We start from the raw sequence: 23,814 nt of genomic DNA, 5'->3' as shown, positions 1-23,814 counted from the left end.
GTCTCTAAAACAGGCCAGCAGCCCTGAAAAATCACCCAGGGAAAGCTGTTGGAAACAAGGGGGCATAAAAACAGGGACAAGGAATCAAGGGAATTTGAGCAGAACTCTGACATGATCCACTGTGTCAGGTATCTTGCGTGTGTTCCCAGCCATTTCCAAGATGCAGCAGTTGCCAGGTACTCCTGTGGCAACACTGGGGGAGTGAGTGACTCACACACTCTCTGAGCCTCTCTCTTATGTGAAATGGGATGGAGCACGAAGGCTGGAGTAGCAGGCCCACCGGAGGGGCTCACCTACAGAGGGTCCCTCTGACCTGATCCCATGGAAGGTCTGCAGATGAGCCAGAAGTGCTTCCACGAAGGATCATCTGTTCAGCCTGGAAATTCTGAGTAGGCGGAGGCTAGGCATCTGTTTGTGTTGTGGTCCACAGCTTAGTGAGGTGCTTTTTGCAGATAAATATGCTTAAACGTTTATCCAACTCATGACATTTTAATTGCTATCTTAGATCTCCTAAGGGGATTCAGCTCCCTCTCAAAAAAGCTCTGTCTTTAAAGTTTTTATTTTAATTCATGTAAGCAATGCACACATTCTTTCCTGTATAAAACTACAATACTACAGTCCCATCCTCTCCTCCATGACCATAGTCACTGTTACAGGTGTGACATGTTCCTTCTATATAAATGCATGTACCCACTGAATATATCTTGTGATGTCTTTTGTTTAAAGGGTTGTGTTTTTCTTCCGTTTTTACATAGTTTTATACTTTGTATATTGTTCTGTGATTTGTCCTCTTCTACTACTATACTAGAATTTAAGTAAATATTAAAGCAGGAAAGGGGTAATGGAAGGGTTGGGGATACATCTTAAGAGTGGCCAGGAAGTCATCACTGAGAAAATGGCATTTGAGTGAAGAACAAAGGGGCTGAGAGGAAGCCCTGCAGGACCGGGGACAGCAGGTGCAGAGCCGGGCAGCAGGTGCATGGCTGGACGGATTGCACAGGCGATCATGAACCATCCCTGTGAGATGTCCCTCAGATGGTTTAACAGGTGATCCTGGAATCCCAGAGAAGGACCCAGGCAGAAATAAAGACCTGGTCTCATGACAGAATGGAGGGCATGTGGGGCAATCCTGGGCAATAGCAGGACTTTCAGGGAGAACAGAAGGAACTGAAGTCAGAACACATTGGGCAGGTAGTAAGACACACATGTGTACCAGGCAGTTTGGCTCTGCAGAGCAAGAGGAAGAACTTCAGGAAGAGGGTGATCAGTGGTGACTGAGCACCAAAGGATCTTGGAGGCTGAAAATCAGAACCAGACTGTTGGATTTGATCAGAGCAGTTTCAGGAGAGGACAGAATCTCCAAATGCAGAGGGTTGGTAGGGACTGAGGGGTGAAGAAGGAGAGACTGGAACTGTGAGAATAGGTGACAGCGTCAGCCCAGCCCAAATGCTGATCTGAGCCAAAAGGTAGCAAATGCCTCACCTGTTCCTTCCAAATCGGAGCCCCCGCTTCTTCTGAGGTGGGTCCAAATACTCTCATCCTTCAAGGCTTAGCCCAGGTGCTCCTTCTCCAGGCGGCTCTGCTGATGTCTACAGCAGAAAGGTGCCCCTTCATTTAAGTGTCTGCAGCCTGTGCCTGTCCACATGGCCCGTGGTTCTTTCATCTCCATGTGATTGTTCTTTGTGGCTGATTTCCCCTGCCAGCCTAGGGGAACACAAGCAACTCGGGGTTCTGCCCCATGCCTGGAGGAGTTCTGCAGACTTGGAAGGCATGGATGAATGAGTCAGTGAATGAATGATTGTGCTTGTGAGCTGAAGAGCCAGACCCTGAGGCGGGCAGAAAGCACCCTCCTCCTCCTCCTCAGGTCATGAACCTGCTCCTGGGCCAGAAGTTCCCCTTGCTTCTGGAACCTTAGAATGTCAGAGCTGTTTGACTTGAAATCTCAGCTTAAATGTTTACAGAACTGAATTGCTTGATTCAAGGAAGTGCTAAAGACAGGAACAGTGGTTATTAATAAATAATAACAGCAATTATTTTCCTTTCAAGCTGCTCTATGGGCCTTATAAGTAGTATCTGTGTGATTGAGTGGCTGGAGGACAACCCAGGCTGGCTTGGCAGCCTAAGTAGCATCTATAGCAAGCGCCTCCCTGGTGAGCTGAGGGGAGCAGAGCTGGCCTCTTCTCTCCTCCACAAGAGCCCTGCTTCTGCCAAGTAGAGTTGAATCTGTAAATCAACTATACTTCAATTTAAAAAAAAGAGAGTAAGTCAAAGCAGCCCATGATGTTTGACAACCATGTTTTACACCCATTACCTGCCTGGCATGGTGATGAGAGCCACACATGCAGAACTAGATAAGGCATCATGTCCTTCCCTCCCTTCCCCTTCAGTCAAGAGGGACAGAAAAGCAACCACACAGATTATTACCAGCCATGGATCTCATGTCCTGGTAGGGGAGGGAATGACTATCTAGAAGAGATCAGAAGGAAGGTTCTGTGGAGTTGGATCTTGAAGATCACCATTCCTGGGTGGCTCAATAGGTAAAGAATTTGCCTACCAATGCAGGAGTTACAGGAGACACAGGTTTGATCCTTGTGTCAGGACAATCCCCTGGAAGAAGAAATGGCAACCCATTCCAGTTTTCTTGCCTGGAAAATTCCATGTACAGAGGAGCCTGGCAGGTTACAGTCCATGCGGTCACAAAGAGTCGAACACGACTGCGCACAGCACAGCAGTAGCATGCAGCCAAAGCCAGGGGTTGAGTAGGCAAGGGATGCAAGAAAGGCCTGGGTTAGTGGGATGGCATGGACAGAGGTCAGCTAGGCTTAGGGAACTGCACTCACTAGAGTGATGAGAGAAGCTTAGGCAGATACACACACACACAGAATCACAGGTACAGTGCAACAGTTGTGGGTTGTGGGGACCATGCATTCCAATCCCAAAGTTAGGATCTATGGTCTAGAGACTGCAAATGTGATTACAAGTGTGATTACATTTGGACTCAGAGTTGTTCCTCCAAAGTCCGGGTTGGCCTTCCTAGTGACCCCTGCAGCAATCTCCTTGACATTCGCCAGAGAGAGAGAGAAGAGGAGCTCTGCCTGAGACGAGAGTCAGGGAGGTGTGGGAGGGGCAAGAACTCAGTCACCGTGAAAGGCAGTACCAGCTCTGGCAGAGTGCTGCCCCATGGCATCTGCAGGGCAAAAGAGCTCACAGGCCCTCCGAGGCTCTGAGGTAGGAGGACGACCCCTCTGTTCTGCCAGGGAGCCATCAACCAGTCATAGCAGGCAAGTGCAGCTGAGGCCCTGCTGGCCAGGCCCAGCCTCTAGCATGATCCCAGGGAAGCAGCGAGGGAGTTTGCCAGGTGGGGTGGGGGCTTCTGGGCAACGGTGAGGCCTCCAGAGGAGGGGTGCCGTGCAGAATCCAGGGAGGGAGTCTGCTGGGGCCAGCTCCCTTGGGCCCTGAGTGACAGGAGCCCTGCTAGAAAGTGAGGACCTTCCAGTAGGACCCAGATGGTTATATTTCTTATTTCATCGCTTGTTTCTCAATAGCTATAACAGTGACTGGCACATAGTAGATACTGTATAAATATTAGTTGCTGAATTGAGGAGCGAGTCATTGAACACATGGAAAGATGGACAGATGGATGGATGGATGGATGAGCAAACCTGGGGAAATGGAGAATCTGGGGTCCCACGGAGGCAGCAGAAACTAACCAGGCAGCAAGCTGTGCACTACCCCAAGTGGATGACCTTTGGCTGAGGGGCTCCAGCCCTTGCCCCTTTCAACCTGAGGAGGAGGTAGGCCAAGCATGATCACGCCCTGCTTGCTGAAGCTCCCATAACAGTGGTTACCGGGCAGCTGGGATAGCAGAGTGGGGCAAGGACTGACCATGGCCTGCCATCGTTTGTGTTCATTATGTGTGTGCTTGGCTTCCAGCCCGCTCCAAAAGCCTGGTGATGGGAGAGCAGAGCCGGAGCCCCGGGCGGCCGCCCTGCCCCCGCAGGCTGGGCCCCGTGCTGAAGGCGGGCTGGTTGAAGAAGCAGAGAAGCATCATGAAGAACTGGCAGCAACGCTGGTTCGTGCTGCGTGGGGATCAGCTCTTCTACTACAAGGACAAAGATGAGACCAAGCCCCAGGTGAGAAGCACACATCCTGTGTCCAGTGGGCATCATGGGGGGCTCCTGGGGGCATGATTAACTGTCTCCAGGAGAGGGGAGACGGCAGAGAGAGACCCTCCCATCAGCACCTCCACCCCTCAGGCACCAAGCCCCTGACTCCGCTCAGCATCACATTTCACTGGGATTTCCAAAGTGAGATTTATCCTCAGCTCTCACATTCCTGGGATCACACCTGGTTTTACTGCAACACATCTATAGCGTCAGTCTTTGAAATGTTTCCTTCTTATACTGATAGAAAGCATCCCTGCATGATTTTAAAAAAGAACAACCACCCAAAGGGTAGTCAAGTGCTTAAGACTCTGTGCTTCCAAAACAGGGGCCAAGGGTTCAATCCCTGGTCTGGGAACTAAGATCCCACATGTCCTGTGGCATAGCCAGAAAAAAAAAAAAAAAATTCTTCTTCATGTCCTTTTCAACCTCTCAGTGCTTCCATGGAGGACACACAGATTCCATTTCTTTGACTGTGCCGGGAAACAGGCATCCAGGCAAATCTAATGTCACACTCAAGTCTGGCTCATTTTGAAACCCCTGTGTCAGAGGCCTCTGCTCCTCTGGATGGCTTCTGTTTTCACCAGTGCTTGAAGCTCCACCTTTGGTGCTTAACACATCTGCCTTTCCACTCAGTTGCACTAAGTTCACTCACTCAGAGCCGCCACTGGCCTCATCCATCATGGTATGTCCTGCTCACAGTTGCCCCATGCAGACATCGTAACCAAGTGCTCTGCAAGTTGCCGACCAAGGTGGCTGGGCTTGTGGTGATCAGGCAGGTTAACCCTTGTTATGGGATTCACACAGAGAAAGAAAGTCTGGGAGCTACCCTTGTTTCTCTTGAGGAAAATGGGGAAGAACTTGAAGGACTTCTCCCAAAGAAAGGTTGCACCTAGTCATTGATCCAAACTGGAAAGTAAAGTGAGATCACCTTTTTTGGGGTCAGGAATCACAGAATTTTGGGAGGTTGGGAACGGGCTCAGTGATGGGCAAGATGGGAGGGGGTACCTGGGCACAGTGCAGGGTCACTTTGACATCATGGCGAGACAATGACCCTCCTTTCTCGGAAAAGTCACTCCTCTTCCAGATTTTCTGAGTATGAAGAAGGAATTGTCATATCTTTAACACTTTCTCCAATACTTGGGATCCTCCCTTAAAAACATGGGGCTCTGAGAACAGACTTATGGACATGGGGAGAAGAGAGGAGAGGGTGAGATGTACGAAGAGAGTAACATGGAAACTTACATTACCATATGGAAAATAGATAGCCAAAGGGAATTTGCTGTGTGGCTCAGGAAATTCAAACAGGGGCTCTGTATCATCCTGGAGGGGTGGGATGGGGAGGGGGACGGGAGGGAGGTTCAAAAGGGAGGGGATATATGTATACCTATGGCTGATTCATGTTGAGGTTTGACAGAAAACAACAAAATTCTGTAAAGCAATTATCCTTCAATTAAAAAAATAAATAAATAAATTTTTAAAATGGGGCTTTGAGGGTGGGAAGGAACAGCCCTCATCCCAGAGACCTCAGTGACATTAGTCACCAGCTGCAAGTTAATACCTCTCTGCCTTCACTGTATTTATTCTAGTGGTTAACTTCTGTTTATGGAAAGTCATACTGATTTCCGTTCGTGAGAGTCCTTGCATGTTTTTCTTTCTAAACTATATCTAAGTTTAAAACAAAAACCCTAGCGCAGCAACGTGAGTGTACTTAATGCTACTAAACTATATGCTTAAAAATTGTTAAGATGGTAAATATGTGTTATGTGCATTTTACACACCCACACAAATAAGTGAGACTTATTTAAGGAAAACTTTAAATCATTAACAGTAGAGGTGAGAGGTGGAGATGACAAAATTCATGAAGGTGGATCTAAGCTAAAGTTTAAGGAACTCTGATCTCGTTCAACCTCCCAGGCTTTATAAGGAAGGGAAGAGAGGTGGAATGGACCACATAGGAACTTTGAATCTGATCTGAATTAGGTCAAGCATGCTAGCTGAATAACTTGAAACAAGTCACTTAAGTGTTTTGTTTGTTTCAGTTTTATCATTACTAAAATAGAGACACTATTACCTACCTCACAGAGATACACCAAGGATTAGATTGTAGAACATACACACAACTGAACACAGATCTTAGCACATGGGATACTTAAGTCTGAGTACCCTTATATAACCTCAGCCCTGCCTCTGCCTTGCTCCCTGTCTCCCCATCCCTGCCACTCAGCCTTCTCCCCAGATCAGGAACCACAACTCTGGCTTGCCCACCATTTTCCTTCTGGCCTCTGCTTTTGTGGTGAAGACCAGCCTCCTTTAATAGCATCTCGACTCTCCTGGCTGTGCTGTTAGTGACATGTGCTTCTGATGATGGTGGCCACAAGTTGCCAGGGCCCCTAGCATGTCAGAGGCCTGCCTCTGGTCCCTACCGTCATCCCCCTCCTGGCTCAGCTCACAGCACTGTCTCCTGGGAGAAATGTACCATGATTCTGGGTGAACTCGGTGGACTAAAGTGACATACTGAGGTCACCCAGGCTACGTGTGGACCCCTGCCCCAGGCTTTCCCACATATTCCTCACCATGAGCCTGAGGTGGCCCGTGCCCATCACTGCGGCTCCATAATGAACCTTCACCCCCCAGGTTTCCCAACCTGGACAGTCTTCTCCCTCACCTGTCACCTTTTCCAGAAGTCAATGGCTTCTGGTGGAAACAGTTAATAGAATAGTTAACAGTTAATAGAACATCCCAGTCACCAGCCTGGACACAGAAGGAGCCCTGGGGTGCCACCCAAACTAGACCAGGGCAGCTGTCACAAAGGGAGCAATTGGGTCCCCGAAGGGTGCCAGCATCTCCCAGTCGATGCCAGGGTCATGCCCACGGCTCCTCTTTTGGACTCTCCAGGGTCTCAGTGACCCTGCCAATCCCTCATGGGGGATTATTCTTTTCCAGAATCCCCCCTCCCCAACAAAGCCTGATTTTCTAGCAGCCCCATTGCTCAGGTTCCCAATCTCAAGGAGACTCTTGGTTAAATTTGATTCACTTAGCTTTATAGTATGATCTCAAACCTGCATGCCTTCTGGCAAAACAGCCCAGAGATTTCCTTTTAATTGCATGAACTACATGTAATGGACTAATTTTCAATATCTGGTTCCTGGAAAATGGGCCCTGCTCCCTGTTGACAGAGACAGAAGTGCCCAGGAGTGAGCTCCCTCCTAACAGATGGCCTGTTGTCTGTCCAGCAGATATAATTGTGAGGAGGGGGGATGTCCAGCTACCCTTGATGCTGCCCAGAGCACATGTGTGTGATAAGGATCACTCCCAGCCCACATTCTTGTTCTCTCTCCAGAGCCCTATCTCTTCCACTCTGCCCTTCTCACTGGCAGGAAGGTCAGCAGAGAACATAGAGTGCAGAGATGGGGAAAATCCAAGATGGCGGAAGAACTGGCTCAGATGGAAACACAAATGGAAAAACTAGGCAAAGGTGCTTTAAAACTGAACCTGAAAGTGTGGCCCTGTCCCTCCAGCTTTCCCAAACACTTTTCCATAATAGTTTCCAGCACACAGATCCTACAGTTTTACTAATAGAAGATTCCAGGTCTTTTCCTGTTAAATGGTTTTAGCTTCTGCAAAATGTTTCTTGCACCATGAAAACTCCTGCCACATTCTTTATTGATCAGCCCAGTCTGTTTCCACTGTTTGAGGATTCACTTAAATTTAGTTATCCCCCTTCTTCACTGTGGGTTTCTTGGCTTCAAATAGAGATGGAATAGAATAGAAATGGAAAGTATAACTTTCAAAACATAAGATGGAAAAAATGTAACAATGTTAAATGCCATCAGTTCAACAAATGGGCAGAGAATGGAGGGGGCCAGGAAACAAGAGAAAAAGGTAAATAGAAAACAAAAAGTAAATAAATAAGATAGCAAGGAATAGGAGCAAACATTTCAGTTGTCATAATAAATATGAATAGGTCAGATTCATCTGTCTCTTAAAAGACAGAAAGTAGAAGTCTGGCTTTAAAAAATAAAAAGAGAAAGTAATAAAATAATAAACATAAAGGTTGCAAAATAAAACCATGAGGGAAAAAGGTATGCCAGCAAAAACAAAGCAGATTTAAGAACATCAAAATCAAGTAGAATTCAAGGTGGTAGGGAAAAAAAAAGAACAAGGAGAAATTTTCATTATAACATAAATAAAAACCGACTAAGAAAATAGATCAGCTGTGAACTTTTATGCTTTTAGTGACATAGCTTTGAAGGATACATAAACAAAGAAAAAATTCTCATTGTTTTCCATTTTTTAAAGAAAAATTAAATTATAGAGACTTACAATAGTGCAAAAGAACAAAAAGAAGACTTAGAAATTCAAAACAAAGTGGTAGTGAGTGAGGGCATGTATGCGAGAGAGAAATCTGTACATGTGGAAATAAAACACACACACACTTTGTAACACTTAAGTTAATAGAAAATCAAAGCTTAAATTCAAGCTTCTAGTCAAGGATGACAGATTTTAAAACCCCACAATTCCAGTATAGAGCACTAAACGTATGCTTGTGAAGGTGTGGACGCACCTAGATGGAGACGGCAGGAGAGAGACAGCCGCTAGTGGAGGCTAGACATCAGCTGGGCAGAAGGTGGAGGATTCAACAGACCCTAGTAAGCTCAATTCCAAACCAGCACTACAGAGAGCACAAAATTGCATCTGGTTTGCAATGTCTGGTTGTTGGGGGGTGAGGGGGTGGGCCCCTCACCCCTCAGCAAAGACTCAGATCACTGGCAGGACCAATTATCTCTGAAAATGAGGGCAAATGAAGAGCTCCATACAGGACTGATTGAAAGTCACTTTAAAAAGCAGTTCGGTCCCAGATCTCCTGAACATTCTGGTGTAAAGCCGTGACCACCCTCCTTCATTGGGGTATAACTGGGAAGGACACTGAGGATGCTGGCCTTATCGTTGAGGTGGGAGAAGGTACCAGTCTGGAGCAGGAGGCTCAGATGGAGGTGGACATGCAGACCAGTTACTTAGCTCTTCCAGTCTTCATCCCACACTCGGCTCCCAGATCCCAGCAGTCAGGAAGAGCCCTCAGGAAGGAAATGAAGAATTTTCACTGGAAAATCTGATAGGCCAAGAAGAAAAACACAAAACGTATTGACAGTAGGGGTCCCCCATGACACAGCCCAGGCAGATCTCTCTCCTCTCTCTCTCTCTCTCTCTCTCTCTCTTTCTCCCTTTCAGCCTGCCATGTGAACATCCCTAGCCTTCCCCTCATACAACTTCCAAACAGTTGCTTAGAGAACAATAACTAGTAGGCATGAAGTGCTTTGGGTCACTAGACACTTAAGGGAAGGATCACATATAAAGACTGGACAGAAACACAGGAAAGGATCAAAATAAAAAAAGCAACTTGGATGCAATAAAAACTATGCAAGGGGGAGAAAACTTGTATATAAAACTATCTTTGACATCCTCAGAGAGAGACTATAAAATGGACAGCCAGAGCACAAACCAGCTCCCAGAATTGAGAAATAAAATACCAGAAACAAAAACTCAAATGAAAGCTTGGATGGAAAACTTGACATAATCTCTCAGAAAGAAGAACAGAGAGGAAAAGAGGAAAGACGACTCAGCATCTGAGAAGGAGTTCTAGAAACAGAGAAAAAAGGAATCCTTGGAAAAGCTATTCAATTAAGTTAAATTTCCCAGAATGAGAGTGTAAACAGCTGAGTGATGAAACCAAAGGTATTGTGGAGGCTCTGGAAGTCACATTGAGGGGGAATAGGGCTGGGAGGGGAGTTAAATAAAGCAAAAGTTCAAACTTCCATGCTGGGAATTCCATAGCTAATGCCTAAAAAATTTTTTACACAGAAGTCATTTATTGATTTCATTTTTCTGTTGTTCTTTTGGCTGCTCTACAGCATGTGGGATCAAACCTGCACCCCCTGCAGTAGAAGCAGGGTGTCTTAATCACTGGACTGCCAGGGAGCTTCCCAATCCCTAAATTTTAAATCAATACACAGTGATATAAGCGTATATTTAGAAATAAACATAAGAAAAGAAGACAACTCACCTACAAGAGCTGCAAGTGGTGACTAAGATGTGGGCAATGGTAGAAGAGGAAGAAATTGCTGCCTTGTAATAAGCCTGGCAGAACTACTTGATTCTCTAAAACTAGTATGAGATAGAGCTTGCACTTAAAAAAATAAGGGAAATAAAGCTAAAATAATTTTGGAATTTTCAGAATATGACTACTGCAAGTCAAAGCTGTAGGGCAAGGCTTTGGGGAGAACATGGAGAATGGGGTGATGATCAAAAAGCTTGAGATTTATTTGTGTTACAGTTGGCCCTTCATATCTGTGGGTTCCACAGCCGTGAACTTAACTGGGATTAAAACTAGTCAGAAAAAAATTTTTCCAGAAGTTTCCAAAAAGCAGTACTTGAATTTGTTGTACACCGGGAACTATGTACACAGCATTGACCTTGTACTAGAGATGCTTTCAGAAAGTATGTGGGAGGATATGCTTGAGTTCCTGTGTCTCCTGTGTTGGCAGGCGGATTCTTTACCACTGGCACCATCTGGGAAGCCCCTATATGCAAATACTACACATTTTATATAAGGGACTTGAGAATCCAAGGGTTTGGATAACTTCACAGGGGGAGCAGCAGTATAGGAACCCTTCCCCACCAGTACTGAGGGGTGATTGCATTTTAATTTCTCACAGGGAGGCTATATTTATTTAAGTCTATATTTTAAAATATTTTAAGTTAAACAAGAAAAGAAAAATGAAAAGCAGAAAAGGAATGCAGCAGGGACACAGCCCCAGACAGTTCTCTTCAGATAACGAGAAAGGGGAGCAGCCTAGAGGTCAGACGATGGGCGCCCCCTTCCAGACAGAGCTGCCAAGCCCAGCCCGCCCCTGCAGATCTGGCCCTGGCACATGGAAGGTACTTAGAAAATGTGTTTAAAATGAACTTGGGGGAGGGGGGCGTGAGTCTGGCAGCTCACACCCAGGGAGGAGCCCTGGGTCTCTGAAGCAGGAGTACAAGGCTCATTGTGTTGGCAGGAACCCAACCTGCACGTGGTACCAAAAACTGCATGTGGAGGGCTGGAGTGCCACACTCAGAAGCTGGATCCTTATTCTGGCAGCACTGAGGGGCTATGGGCTTTGGGGGCTCAGACTTAGTTTTCGGTGCTCCAAGAGGAAAATCATCTACAACAGCCCAGGCAGGGGTTGGGAGGGCGCCAGGCTGGAGGCAGAAAAACCATCAGATGGGGCTGTTGTTCAACTTCCAGGTGTTGAATTAAGGGACTGAGGAACCGTGGAAGCAGCAGAGGACAAAGTGTGGGAGGGGATGCCTGCATCCCGGGGTGGCAGAGTCTCAAATCTACGCCCGGGTGGCTGATGCAGCTGTAGGTTCTAGCAGAGGCAATTTAAACATCACTTTGAGAGCAGGCTAAGCTCTGTTTTGTTTTGTTTTCCAGGAGCATAAGTAATGAGAGGCTCAGCAGTGGGAGAGAAGATTGATTTAAAGTTTGATTTAATTTAGGGTAAAAGCTTGGAATTGGGAGGAAGAGAGACAAGATGGATGGGAAAGCAGATGCACTTCTAGGAGCAGACATTAATACTAGGCGATCAGAAACCTGCAGTCTTTAAGAAAGAGAAAACCTCAAGGGAGGAAAGACACCATCTGACCCCAGAGCTTGAAGGTCACAGGGAATGTTCCAACAGGCAGCCAGTCACCCCTTTCCTCCAGGCTTTGTTTACCAGCTTGAACGTCAAAGACAAAACCAGTGTTGTCGTGAGCTGGCTCCTTGGGTCCTGGCCCCTGAGAAAGGTGCCTGTGTTGTTTCCATGTTCCCTATGAGGGAACTGGGGACTGGCATCAGGCCTAGGTTAGTGAGTATGTTACCATAGCGCCTGAAGTCTGCTTAATGTCTGCCCGCAGAACCTCACAGCTTTGGCTAGTAAGGATCTGCCCTTATCTCAGCTCTATCTGGGGGCAAGATTAAGATACCATCAGGCTGGCCTGAGCCACTCTGTGCTCACAGCAAGTCACAGAGCAAGCTATGTGTCAGACGCTCTTTCACAGCTAGACCTTGTAAGTTCAACTCAGCTGGAGTTGACTCAGTAAACCCTAACTAAGCGTCCTTCATCGATTGTAAACTGTTACTCAAACCAGCCTAGAGGTCATTATTGTTGTTATCATTGTTGCCACTGTTGACATTACTACTGGTATTTTATAAAAGTTTCTTAGCTTCATATCTTCTTCATTCTAGGCTGTAAACCTCATTCAAGTGGGACCTCTATCTATCTTTGTTGTTGTTGTTGTTCAGTTGCTAAGTCGTGTCCAACTGTGGAAGAGTCGGGAGGACCGGAAGGACAGGCTTCCCTGTCCTTCAGTATCTCCCTGAGTTTGCTCAAACTCATGTTCATCGAGTCAGTGATGCCATCCAACCATCTCATCTTCTGTCACCCCCTTCTCCTTTTGTCTACTTACCACTTATCTTTTCCCACCACCTAGCATGGTGCCTGACCCATAACTGATTCAGTAATATTTGATGCTTACATGAATGAATGAAGAAATGAATAAATTGGCTAAATGAGTGAACACTCTGATCTAGCCTTGTATTAGATCCTTGGTGGGAAAATGTTTCATTGTTCTTGTAAAGTGCTCGATAGGTGGCAAGAAACTTATTTTACTGCCTTCACTTATTAGAATGTAAGCTCATCACAGTCAGGATTTTGTTTGATTGGTTTTCCCTGTGTCCTCAGTGTCCAGAATGGTGCCTGACTCCTAGTAGATGCTAAATAAATACTTTTTAAATAATTTCATAATTTTTTACTCTAAATTAAATAACATTCATAATTTCCATTGAGCCTCACAGCAACCCTACAAGGGCAGATACAATCCATTTCCATTGTGCAGGTGGAGAAAGTGATGCTCAGAAGGGTGGATGGAGGCTTTCATTCCATGGAAAGAAAACAATATTTGGAATCGGAGAACCTGGGTTCAAATCCCATTTATACCACCTACGAGTTGTAGGTTTGTACAGATCATTGTAGCCTTCTTGCTCCCACATTTGGTGTGATATTCTGGGGCTGCCCTGAGGGTTGGACAAATGGCAGCTGGTAGCTGTAGTGATGTCAGTGCTGCCGAAACATTCGGAGACAAGATTCCTGTAATCCTTGGAATGGTATCTAAGATAGAAGTCCTCCAAGGAGGCTTCTAAAATGAAATGTGAAAACAGGTGACAGATCCTGGAAGCGCGGACCACCTGAATCCATGAGGCTCCCTGAGAGCAACCCTGTATTACCTTTTCCAACTAGGTGTTCAGACCAGTGGGCATCAAGACCGTCATGGACACACAGGTGTCCGGACTTCAGTGGGTTGTTGAATCCTGCATGACAGAGAATGACAGATTTCTAGATTTTGGCTTACTAGCTAGTAACCAGAGAAGTTATTGCCCTCTCTAAGCCTCAGTTTTCTCTTTGTGAGGTGAGCATACCCACACCTACCTTATAGGGCTGCTATGAAAGTAAGATTATGTCCTCGTGGTGACCTCCTCACATGGGTGGAACTGTACCCAGTGAAGGTTTAGCAATCACCCAGCTCAGTCAAGCAAGAGAAATTCGGTGGCATGCAGCATGGCCCTGATCTTGGCCCTGCCTTACTTCATGGGTTTGAATCTAAATGAAAGCTAACACTTACATGCGTATGAGCCCAACGAGAAACAAAGTCTCCTTCCTCTCCTCTGCACCTGAGCTGCCCTAGTGATTACTTGACCAATAGAATGAGGCAGAAGTGATGCCATGCAAGTTCTAGGTTCAGTCCTTGAGATACCAAACAGCTTCTGCTTTTGCTCTGGGAAGCCCTGCCATACTGTGAGGATGCTTGAGTAGACCACACAGTTATGAGGAGATAGACCTCATGGCCCCAACTGAGACATCCTTGGGCCTTCTAGCCCATTCCAATCACCAGCAGCCAGGATGCTCAGGAAACTGAACTACCCGTATGAGAGACAAACTTAATAAATCATTTAAAGAGAAATCTTGGGAAAGGTACTAGATCAGGCCCCTGCACCCTTATGCAAACAAGATTACATTTATTCTGTGAACCTCCAAAAACCATATTCAGAACAAATAGAATTGCACAAAGGCTACCATGCCCCCCCTCCAAATATGAAGGGTACTTTGTTCCAGTCCCTGATGCTGAATTACCTCCCTAATTGCCCCCATAGATCTCACCACAGCAAATTCCAAATGATCCAGCTGTGCTCAGAAGGAACCCGCATGAGTTTGAGGGAAGGACAAGGCCCACTCGTCACCTCAGAAGAGCTCAGTAACCGTTATGCAGATGTTCTCCACAGGGCGATAGAAATAACCATGAGCTAATTGCATACTGGTATTAACGTTGCCATTAGTGCTGCAGAAGAAAACTTAAACAATAAATGTCTTCTTATTTCAAATGCCCTTGGGGATAATTTCAAATGCTGCTTTTGTGAAGAATTACTCACCAGAGTCTTATGTTTTCTTTTAAAAAAATCATTTATTTAGGTTCCAATATCAGAAGACATGGCTTTTCTTTATGGGATACTTTATATTTTTGTAGCTCTTTGAGAAATGTAACTCCGCTCCACTAACAGATCAAAATGAAAATTCTTACCAAATAGTTATTTAAAAATCAAACAGAAATGTATCTAGTAAATTTAGAATTGGCTACAGCAGCCAAGTCGTTTTTGAACAATTTTTAAGGTATTTCATTAAAGTAATTTTTTTTTCTGCATCGGACATGTCAAGGAAAAACATAACCATCCCCAAATATGTGTTCAAGCTTATCTCATACCATTCAGCAGTGATTCTGAAAGTGACCCCTGGAGTAGCAATGACCCAATACCTTAGGAGTACCTACAGCTCGTCAATATGTGGTGAGACTTTGCCACTGTTGTGGGGAAAGAAAACCCAGTTGTTAAGAAGCTTGATGACTTGCTCAGGAGTATGTAAATCACCACTGCCAAGTGTCTTGGTTGCCCTGAATTATTTTGCGTTCAGACTGTCACTGCCTACAGAATGGATCTTCACCTTCTAAAAATGACTTCTATGTTTCCTCCAGTGTGTCTGCCTGTTGGTGGAAATATAATAAGCTTCTCTCAGGGTCTGCTAATTTAAGTCAACACAGATATTCGCTTACAGTATTTAAATGACTTCCACTTAAAATAGATCAATCCTTTGGCTTTCAATTGAACCCAGTTAATTTACAGTAATAGCTGGAAGACTGATTGGTAAATGACTCATTTGGTCAATTACAAGTCAAAAAAACGGAATCAAATACCATTGAGGCAGCATGGAAAACATATCTTATTCATTGTTTAGATGAGCATAACTTATTTATTGTATTTGGTACATTCTAGCTCCTTCATACTGGAGAAGGAAATGGCAACCCACTCCAGTGTTCTTGCCTGGAGAATCCCAGGGACGGGGGAGCCTGGTGGGCTGCCGTCTATGGGGTCGCACAGAGTCGGACATGACTGAAGTGACTTAAGAGCAGCAGCTCCTTCATACATTAGTTGAGGACTGAATTACAGTTTATCAGCAAAATGGAGCTGATTAAGGGTGTTGCTGTGACTTTGCTGCCTTGCCTTGTCTGCTGAGGACAGTGGGTAGGCTTCCCGAATGATCTTTCACAGAGGATCGGGATGGGAGTGTGCCTTCCTCGGCAGAAAGCAGCATGAGCTCTCAGCAGCAGTCTGCTCAGCAAGACAGCCTGGCAGGGATCAGTGCAAAGGAATCTACACCGTGTTTCTCAGGCTAACCTGCTCTCAACTAAACAGCATAGCAGATGACCCTCTCCCAGATGACCATAGACCCCAGAGCATAGCAATATTGCAGGGCCTGGAGAGCAATAAGACAGAACCAAACCACTTCCAGTCAAGAGGGGGCCCCTCCCACCCAAGGCAAGCACCCAGACCTGGCATGTCCCAACAGTAGGTATTCTGAGCAGAAAGAAGCTTCCCAGGGAGTGAGCTTCAAGGTCCAGGCCAAACTGAATGGTAGGGGAGCCTCTAAGGCAGCCTGCCCATCATGAGCAGAGAAGGCTGGAAGCGGTGTAACCCCAGGAACGTGGCAGGGACAGTGCATGGAAGAGCACCTCTGTGGTTCAGTGCTGCAGACTCTGGCTGTGGAGCAGCCACGTACCCCGGTCTCCTCACCACATGGGCAGGGGCCAGGCAGTGCTGCTTATCAAGGGCTCCTGGTTCTGAGGCAGAGGCTTCTCCAAACCTGCCACGTGGGGTCTGAAGGCCAAGGGCACCTAGGTGCAGCAGAAGTTGACACCAACATCTGCCTGAGTCTTGGGTCAGAGAATGTGTTGGAAAGAAGTGGCTGACCGGTGAAGTCTCATTCCCTGCTAGAAAGCTCAGAGCTCATGCCCTCTGATGGTTGCTTCTCTTCTAAGTGCATCCGCTCTTGATTGCAGTAACCAATGCAACCATCATCACAAGGACGCAAGCGGAAGTAGGGGTAGTTCTCCCTAAACTTCACCTTGCACACCAGGTATTTTAAGGAGGCAAAGAGACCTCCTATTCAGTCCATTGAGCCAAGGAGAAACGGGGGCATTTTCACACTCCCAGGACTGCCACTGCTCAAAGGGGATCCTTTACAGGCTGGGCATTCATCCAGGGACAGTGGGAGCCATCACCCTTTTTGGATAGTGACCTGTATCCTTACTGGGTTTCCCATGCTCCAGTCCGAAGGGTCAGGGAGGAAGGGGGTTCTCCACCTGTTGTGATTGGAGGCCAGAACCCAGACCTTCTACCATGTCCTGCTCAGCATTTTGACCACAGAGCTAGGCAGATGCCAGCTTTCCCTGCCCCCCAAGGCTGTGTCGTGAGTAGATGGATCTGCCCTCTCGTTGGTTCTCCTTCCCAACATTCAGAGGAGCAAGAGGATAATTGTTGTTAGTTAAGTGGCTTTGCATAGAAATAGAGTGTTTCAACAGTACTATGATATTAAAAATTTTATTGTGCCAAGTGAGCGGTTTGGGGCAAAGTTACGTAAAATGTATCTGCTCAGTATACCTAATCAGTTAAACAGTGCTAAATCCTGAAATCCCAGCACCTAAATGCAATAATAGTTTACCTCTTGCTGCGGCAAGTCTGCTGTGGACCAGACGGCAGCCTCATCCATCTCTGTGGCCTCCGAGGTTGAAGCAGGGAGGGAGGGAAGAGAGAAGGCTGGAAGTCACACAGAGTTTGTAAAGGACCAGGCCTGGAAGTGGATGATGTCACTTCCACCCAGTCCTGATTGGCCAGAGCCCTGTCTCCACCAGAGGATTTAGGAAGCCCCCATGTAAGCATGCTGGCCCTCATCACAAGCATTCATTCCCCTGTGTCTCTAGAAAGCTACTCGGCACTGCAGCATTGGGCCTGCCACAGTGATGCAGAGGGGCCAGGATACTGAACCTAGTGAGTGCTGGCTTCACACAGACGCCTTGCAACATAGGATCGAACCTTGTTCTCATGAACGTGATCACAGCATTAATGACAAGGGCCTGGGGGGGTGATTGTGTTGGGACCTCTCGCCTAGGTGGAGCCCGAGGTGTCACAGTGCTGGGACCACGGGCACAGCCTCAATCCCACAGCCTCTGGAGTGAGATGAGACTGATTGAAGAAATGTCCCCAGGTGTCCCTCAGGGACAGTCAGGGTTTCATTATTTGGGGCAGAACCTAGATCAGGGTCCTGGAGTGACACAGAGCTAACCACAGGGAAATCCAAGACCATCGAAGGAGGACCCACCCACCCTGGAAAGAGCATTCTCTCCTGGGTTGGGAGAGGTTGTTGGCTCTGAGGCTGGAGGGTTGCTGAGGGTTCTGCCCAGACCCCAGGCCCCAGGCTCACCCTTGATCCTAGCTAGATTTTTGTGGGCTTGGGTTGTGGGGTGGGCAGCCTCCCAGTGAGGGCTTCAGGGCCTCTGATCATCTAGGGAGGTGCAGGAAGCTGGTGCTGAGACCCCAAGCCCCTGCTTTCTGCAAAGCATAGTACTGTCCCTCCAATACTCTGCCCCAAGGCGCACACCTCTCAGGCTGACAGATTCTCTCAGGAGACCAGGTGTGGCCCACGACACGGTGGTGAAGCAGGGCGTGGGGACGCGTCAAGTACACCAAGTGCATTTGGAGTGCATGGGAGGTGGTGTCACTCTGGAATCTGTTGGAAGAAGCTTCAGGATGAAGTCTGGAGCCAAGAATGAGACCAGACAAGTGACTCATCTCAAATCCTTAGGGAGAGAAAGTACCCCAACCAAGAAGCAATTTGTCTCCAACTTTTAGTTTGCCTTTTTAAATATCTACATTTTGGACAGTAATGGACTGTGATTACAGGCTTGTGTGATAAGGAAAGAGGAGAATGGTTCCCTGCTTGGCACTGAAATTCATTCTGATCTGTATTATTTAGAATTTGGAGCGATTCAGTTCTTGGTTGGGTGTCAGAGGCTAAAGCTTTCTAAGACTGATCTGAGGCCACAGTCTGAATTACAGGAGATAAAGAACCCCAAGTGGTTACTTTTAAAAATGTGTCTGCAACTTTCCAAGGTTCTGCTGGTGGAAAATCGTATCATGCCACTTGCTAGGAAGCATTTCAGAAGTTGGTTCTTTAGATAGTCTCCCTCTCATCAAGATGAAGAATGAAGACTTCCCAGAGAACCAGCTTTGATCAGTTTAGGGAGAGAACTGGATTGGAGTGTGAAGATCACAGAACAATTGTGAAGCTCAAAACCCAGACTGGTGGGAGAAGTACAGACACCCCCGGCCCTGCAGGAGGTCCCCCCAGGATTGTCACCACAAATTATGAAAGAGGAACCCTGTCCTTCACCATCCTGGGCCTGCTGAATCTACACTGTACCTTATTCTATGGCACAAAGGATGGTGTTATGTGGGGAGGGGGTTGTTCCTAGGGCCAAACCAAATGAACAGATATAGAGATCAACATAGGTTTTAAAATAATAATTGTGACAAGTACTTGTATTCATTCAACCTTTAGCACTTTACAAAGCACTAGTTCAGGCAACCTAGTGAGGCACAAAGGATAAAGGTTAATGTCCTCATTTGTACAGGTAAGAAAACCAAGCCTCAGTCTTGGACCTGCTTGAGTCCCACATTAAGTGGTAACATCACAATACTTACAAACCCCTATAATTATCTTGAAAAGACCCTGATGCTGAGAAAGATTGAAGGCAGGAGGAGACAGGGATGACAGAGGATGAGATGGTTGAATGGCATCACCAACTCAATGGACATATGTTTGGGTAGACTCCAGCAGCTGGTGATGGACAGGGAGGCCTGGCATGCTGCAGTTCATGGGGTCACAAAGAGTCGGACACGACTGAACAACTGAACTGAACTGATAATTATTTTTAAATGTGTATATGTATTCTAACTCCTGTAAAATGGTTAAAAGCAGGCTCTATTCCTTGGCTATATAATAATTCACAAATTACAACAACAGCACTTATTCTCGCCAGGCATCCAACCCAATGCTGTGAAGGCTTCAAAACACATCACCCTAGAGGAGGAAGCTGAGGCTCACCTTGTTGCTCAGGCATTGAAGGCCCAGTCTGAGCCCTGGTTGTAAGCTCTCACTAGTGACACCTCCACCACACCGCCCTCCTGAGTGGCTGCTATCGTCTGGCTCCATTCCAGGCCCTCTGCCCACTCTGTCCCATTTGATTCCCAGAGAAGCCCATTGAACAGAGAGGGAAACTGAGGCTGGGAGAGGTTCCTGAGCAATATTGGTCTGTAGTGGCCCTTTCTTATAATGTCTTTGACTGCTTTTATATGCAAGTAATGTTGGCCTCATGAAATGCACTGGAAACCGTGACTTTTTTTTCAGTTTTCAGAAGAGCTTGTGTAGTATTGATGTTATTTCTTCCTTAAATATTTGGTAGAATTTGGAGTTTTCCCTGGGGGAAAATTCCATCTGAGTTTGGAGTTTTCCTGGTGGAAAGGTTTTTGGCTACAAATTCCATTTCCTTACCAGATATGAGGCTACTTAACTATTTTTGAGGGAACCTCAGCAGTTTGTGTGTTTGTTTATCTACTTCATGTAAACTGCCAAATTTATTAGCATAATGTTATTCTTAACATTATCTTATTATACCTTATATCCTTTTAATAATTGAAGAATCTGTACCAAGGTCACCTCCCTCATTTCCTGATACTGGCAATTCATCTTCTCTCTGTTTCTTGCTTAGTCTAGCTAGAGGCTTATCAATTTTATCAATAAGAACTAGCTTTTAGTTTCATTGACTTTATTACTTTTTATTTTTCATTTTTATTTATTTCACTTACTTATAGCTACTCTGATCTTTATTTTTTCATTCTTTTACGTTGGGTTTAATTCACTCTTCTTTGTGTAGTTTCTTTGGTGGAAGCTGAGGTCATTGAGGCCTTTCATATTTTCTGATATCAGCATTTAGTGCTGTAATTTACCCCCAACTACTCCTTTAGAGGCATGTAACAATTTTTTTTTAATTTTTTATTTTACTCTGTAGTATAGCCGATGAACAATGTTGTGACGATTTCAAGTGGACAGCAGAGGGACTCAGCCATACACATACATGTATCTGTTCTCTCCCAAACTCCCCTCCCATCCAGGCTGCCACATATCATTTAGCAGAGTTCCTTATACTATATAGTAGGACCTTGTTGGTTACCTATTTTAAATATAGCAGAGTGCACATGTTGAACCCCCTAACTGTTCCTTCTCCCACATTCTGCCCCCTGGCAACCAAAAGTTTGCTTTGTAAGTCAGTGAGTCATGTAACAAATTTTTATATGTTGTGTTTTCATTTCTATCCAGTTCAAAGTACTTTCTAATATTTCTTTTTGATTTCTTTGACGTACGAGTTATTTAGAAGTATATTAATTGGTTTCCAAATATTTGAGGATTCTCCAGAAATTTTTCTGTCATTGATTTTTAACTTAATTTCATTGTGGTCAGAGAACATATGTTATATTTTAATTCCTTTTTCCATTTAATAAGTCATGTCATGGTCATCTTAGTAAAAGTTTTCTGGACATTTGAAAACATATTCTACTGTTGAGGAGGCAGCAATCAGGCCAAATTGGTCAAAACTGTTTTTTCAGGTCATTTATATCCTTACTGATTTTTTTTTTATCTGCTTGTTCTCTAGATTATTGATAAATAGATGATGACGTTTTTACTATAATTGGGGCTTTCCTGGTGGTTCAGACAGTAATATTTCTATTTTCTATTTCTCCATTAATCTTCATTCCTTTGGTCCTTTTTTCCAACTAATATAATTTTCCTTCTGTGTGATTGTCTTTAACAATTCTTGTAGTATGAGTCTGCTAATGATGCATTATTTCATATTTGTTATGTATATCTTAAAAGATCTTTACTTAGCCTTTATTTTTGAGGGGTACTTTCTCTGGATTTAGAATATAAAGTTGACAGATTTTTTCACTGCTTTTAAAAATGTTGTTTTTAAAAGTGCTAACGCTCACTTTGGGCTCCTCAGGGAGATCCCGGACCGCTCTAGTCCAGAGCGTGGTTTGAGGCGCTGAAGGCACTGCTTGTCCTCGGGAACTGCAGGTGTCGGAGGCGCAGCAGCTCCACCAAAGCCTGGCTCTCCAAGGCCAGCGTGAAAACGTCGACTCACTTAACCCTCACAACAGCCTCATGAGGTGGATACTATTATTATCCGCATTTTACACATGAGGAAACTGACGTGCAGACTAAGTTTATGGAAAAGGCACCTTCCTTTGGATACTTTAAGTTTTACCCCTAAACTAGTTCTCAAAGTGTTTTCCTGGGAGCCAGCAGCATCAGAAAGCAGGTTGGAAATGCAGATTCTCCTTTTTTTTTTTTTTTTGGTCAAGCCTCGAGGCTCCTGAGATTTTAATTCCCCCAAGGAATTGAACCCATGTGAAAGTCCCAAGTACTAACCACTGGGTTACCAGGAAATTTCTCAGATTCTCCTTCTTTCTCCAAACATTTATAATCAGAAACCCCAAGGATGGGTCTGTCAGCGCTATTGCTTGCCAGCCAGTTGTTAAATATTTCCATTATTAGAATTTAAATCATACAGACCTGCAATTAAATAAATTATATTAAAAACAAAGATAATCAATGGATAAACAAGGTCCTACTGTATAGCACAGGGAACTATATTCAATATCCTCTAATAAGCCATAATGGAAAATAATATGAAAAAGTGTATATATATATATATATAACTTAATCACTTTGCTGTACATATAAAACTAACATGACATTGTAAATCAACTATACTTCAATAAAATAAATTTAAAAAATAACTAAAACAAAAGTAATCAGTCCTCAAAATGTATCATCCCCAATTGTTTGACTTCATTTACTACTGTTTGTGCTCAGGGACATCATTTTGCTGACAAAGGTCCATATAGTCAAAGCTTTGGTTTTTCCAGTGGTCATGTATGGATTTGAGAGTTGGACCATAAAGAAGGCTGAGCACTGAAGAATTGATGCTTTCAAACTGTGATGCTGGAGAAGACATTTGAAAGACCCTAAGACAGCAAGGAGATCAAACCAGGAAATCAACCCTGAATATTCATTGGAAGGACTAATGCTGAAGCTCAAACTCCAATACTTTGGCGATCTGATGTAAAGAGACAACTCACTGGAAAAGACCCTGATGCTGGGAAGACTAAGGGCAAAAGGAGAAGAGGGTAACAGAGGATCAGATGGATGGATGGCATCATCGGCTCAGTGGACATGAGTTTGAGCAAACTCAGGGAGATAGTGAAGGACAGGGAAGCCTGGTGTGTGGCAGTTCATGGGGTCACAAAGAGTCCGACATGACTTAGCAACTCAACAGCAACAGAACAGAGCCTGTTGACCACTAGCATGTTTGTGTAGCAGGAACACTGCAGTAAATTTCTTCTCGGAGTCACATTCAATGATGACATGAAATTGGCCACGGGGAGTAAATCACAGAAGTTGGTAGACACTGCAAATCAGATTGCCTTGTTTATGTCAGAGAGCCTGTTGTTAAACATCTCCCACAACACCACCAGACCTAGTACTCTGTTTTAACAAGCCCTGGGGTGACTCTGATGCCTGCTCAAGGTTTAGACCTAGCCCAAGGATGCTGGAGGCTTCATACTGACTCCTATGTGTTTTTCATCACAAATATCATGCCGGAAACAGAAAAGCCAGTTCTGAGGCCCCTTCGCAGTGATGGGAGCCACACTGGGATTCTGATTGAGCACTGATTGGTGGGTCCCAGAGCCTGGTGGCTCTCCAGGCAAGCTTCTTGCGTACAAAGTCAGCCAGCAGCTGTTGTCACAAATGTGGAGGCAAAGTACTCCGGCATCAGACACCCGCGGGTACACATCCCAACTCACCCTTGCCAGCAGTGGTACATGGAGACTGGTTACTTCACCTCCGTGACCTCCATCTGTTTGTCCAAGAAGATGAGAATAATAGTGCTCTCCACTATGGGACCTCTGGGAAGATTAAATCCAGTAGTTTAGACAAAGAGCCAGGAATATAGTACAAGTTCTGTAAACAGGAGTTATTGCTGCTTTTCCATTTAGCTGGAGTAGAAAATAATGTCAGTGTCAATATTGTTACTCCCATTTTATGGATGACAGATATTGAAG

At 45.3% G+C, this 23,814-nt stretch overlaps 1 protein-coding gene across 5 annotated transcripts in view; it reads left to right on the top strand.

Annotated features, from left to right (window-relative positions):
* The window catches only part of ARHGAP22 (Rho GTPase activating protein 22), a 176,160-nt gene that overhangs the window by 46,361 nt on the left and 105,985 nt on the right, over nucleotides 1-23,814 (top strand). For 4 of the 5 annotated variants that reach the window (XM_061161988.1, XM_061161990.1, XM_061161989.1 and 1 more), the window contains one exon: nucleotides 3,934-4,133. In XM_061161988.1, the coding sequence (XP_061017971.1) occupies nucleotides 3,934-4,133 (200 nt within the window). Of the gene's footprint in view, nucleotides 1-3,476; nucleotides 3,795-3,933; nucleotides 4,134-23,814 lie in introns of those variants that run through there. The other variant, XM_061161993.1, reaches the window with a different exon arrangement.

This window comes from Dama dama, chromosome 15 (assembly GCF_033118175.1).
Source record: "Dama dama isolate Ldn47 chromosome 15, ASM3311817v1, whole genome shotgun sequence".
Taxonomy (NCBI): domain Eukaryota; kingdom Metazoa; phylum Chordata; class Mammalia; order Artiodactyla; family Cervidae; genus Dama; species Dama dama.
This window is presented reverse-complemented; position numbering and strand designations above follow the sequence as displayed.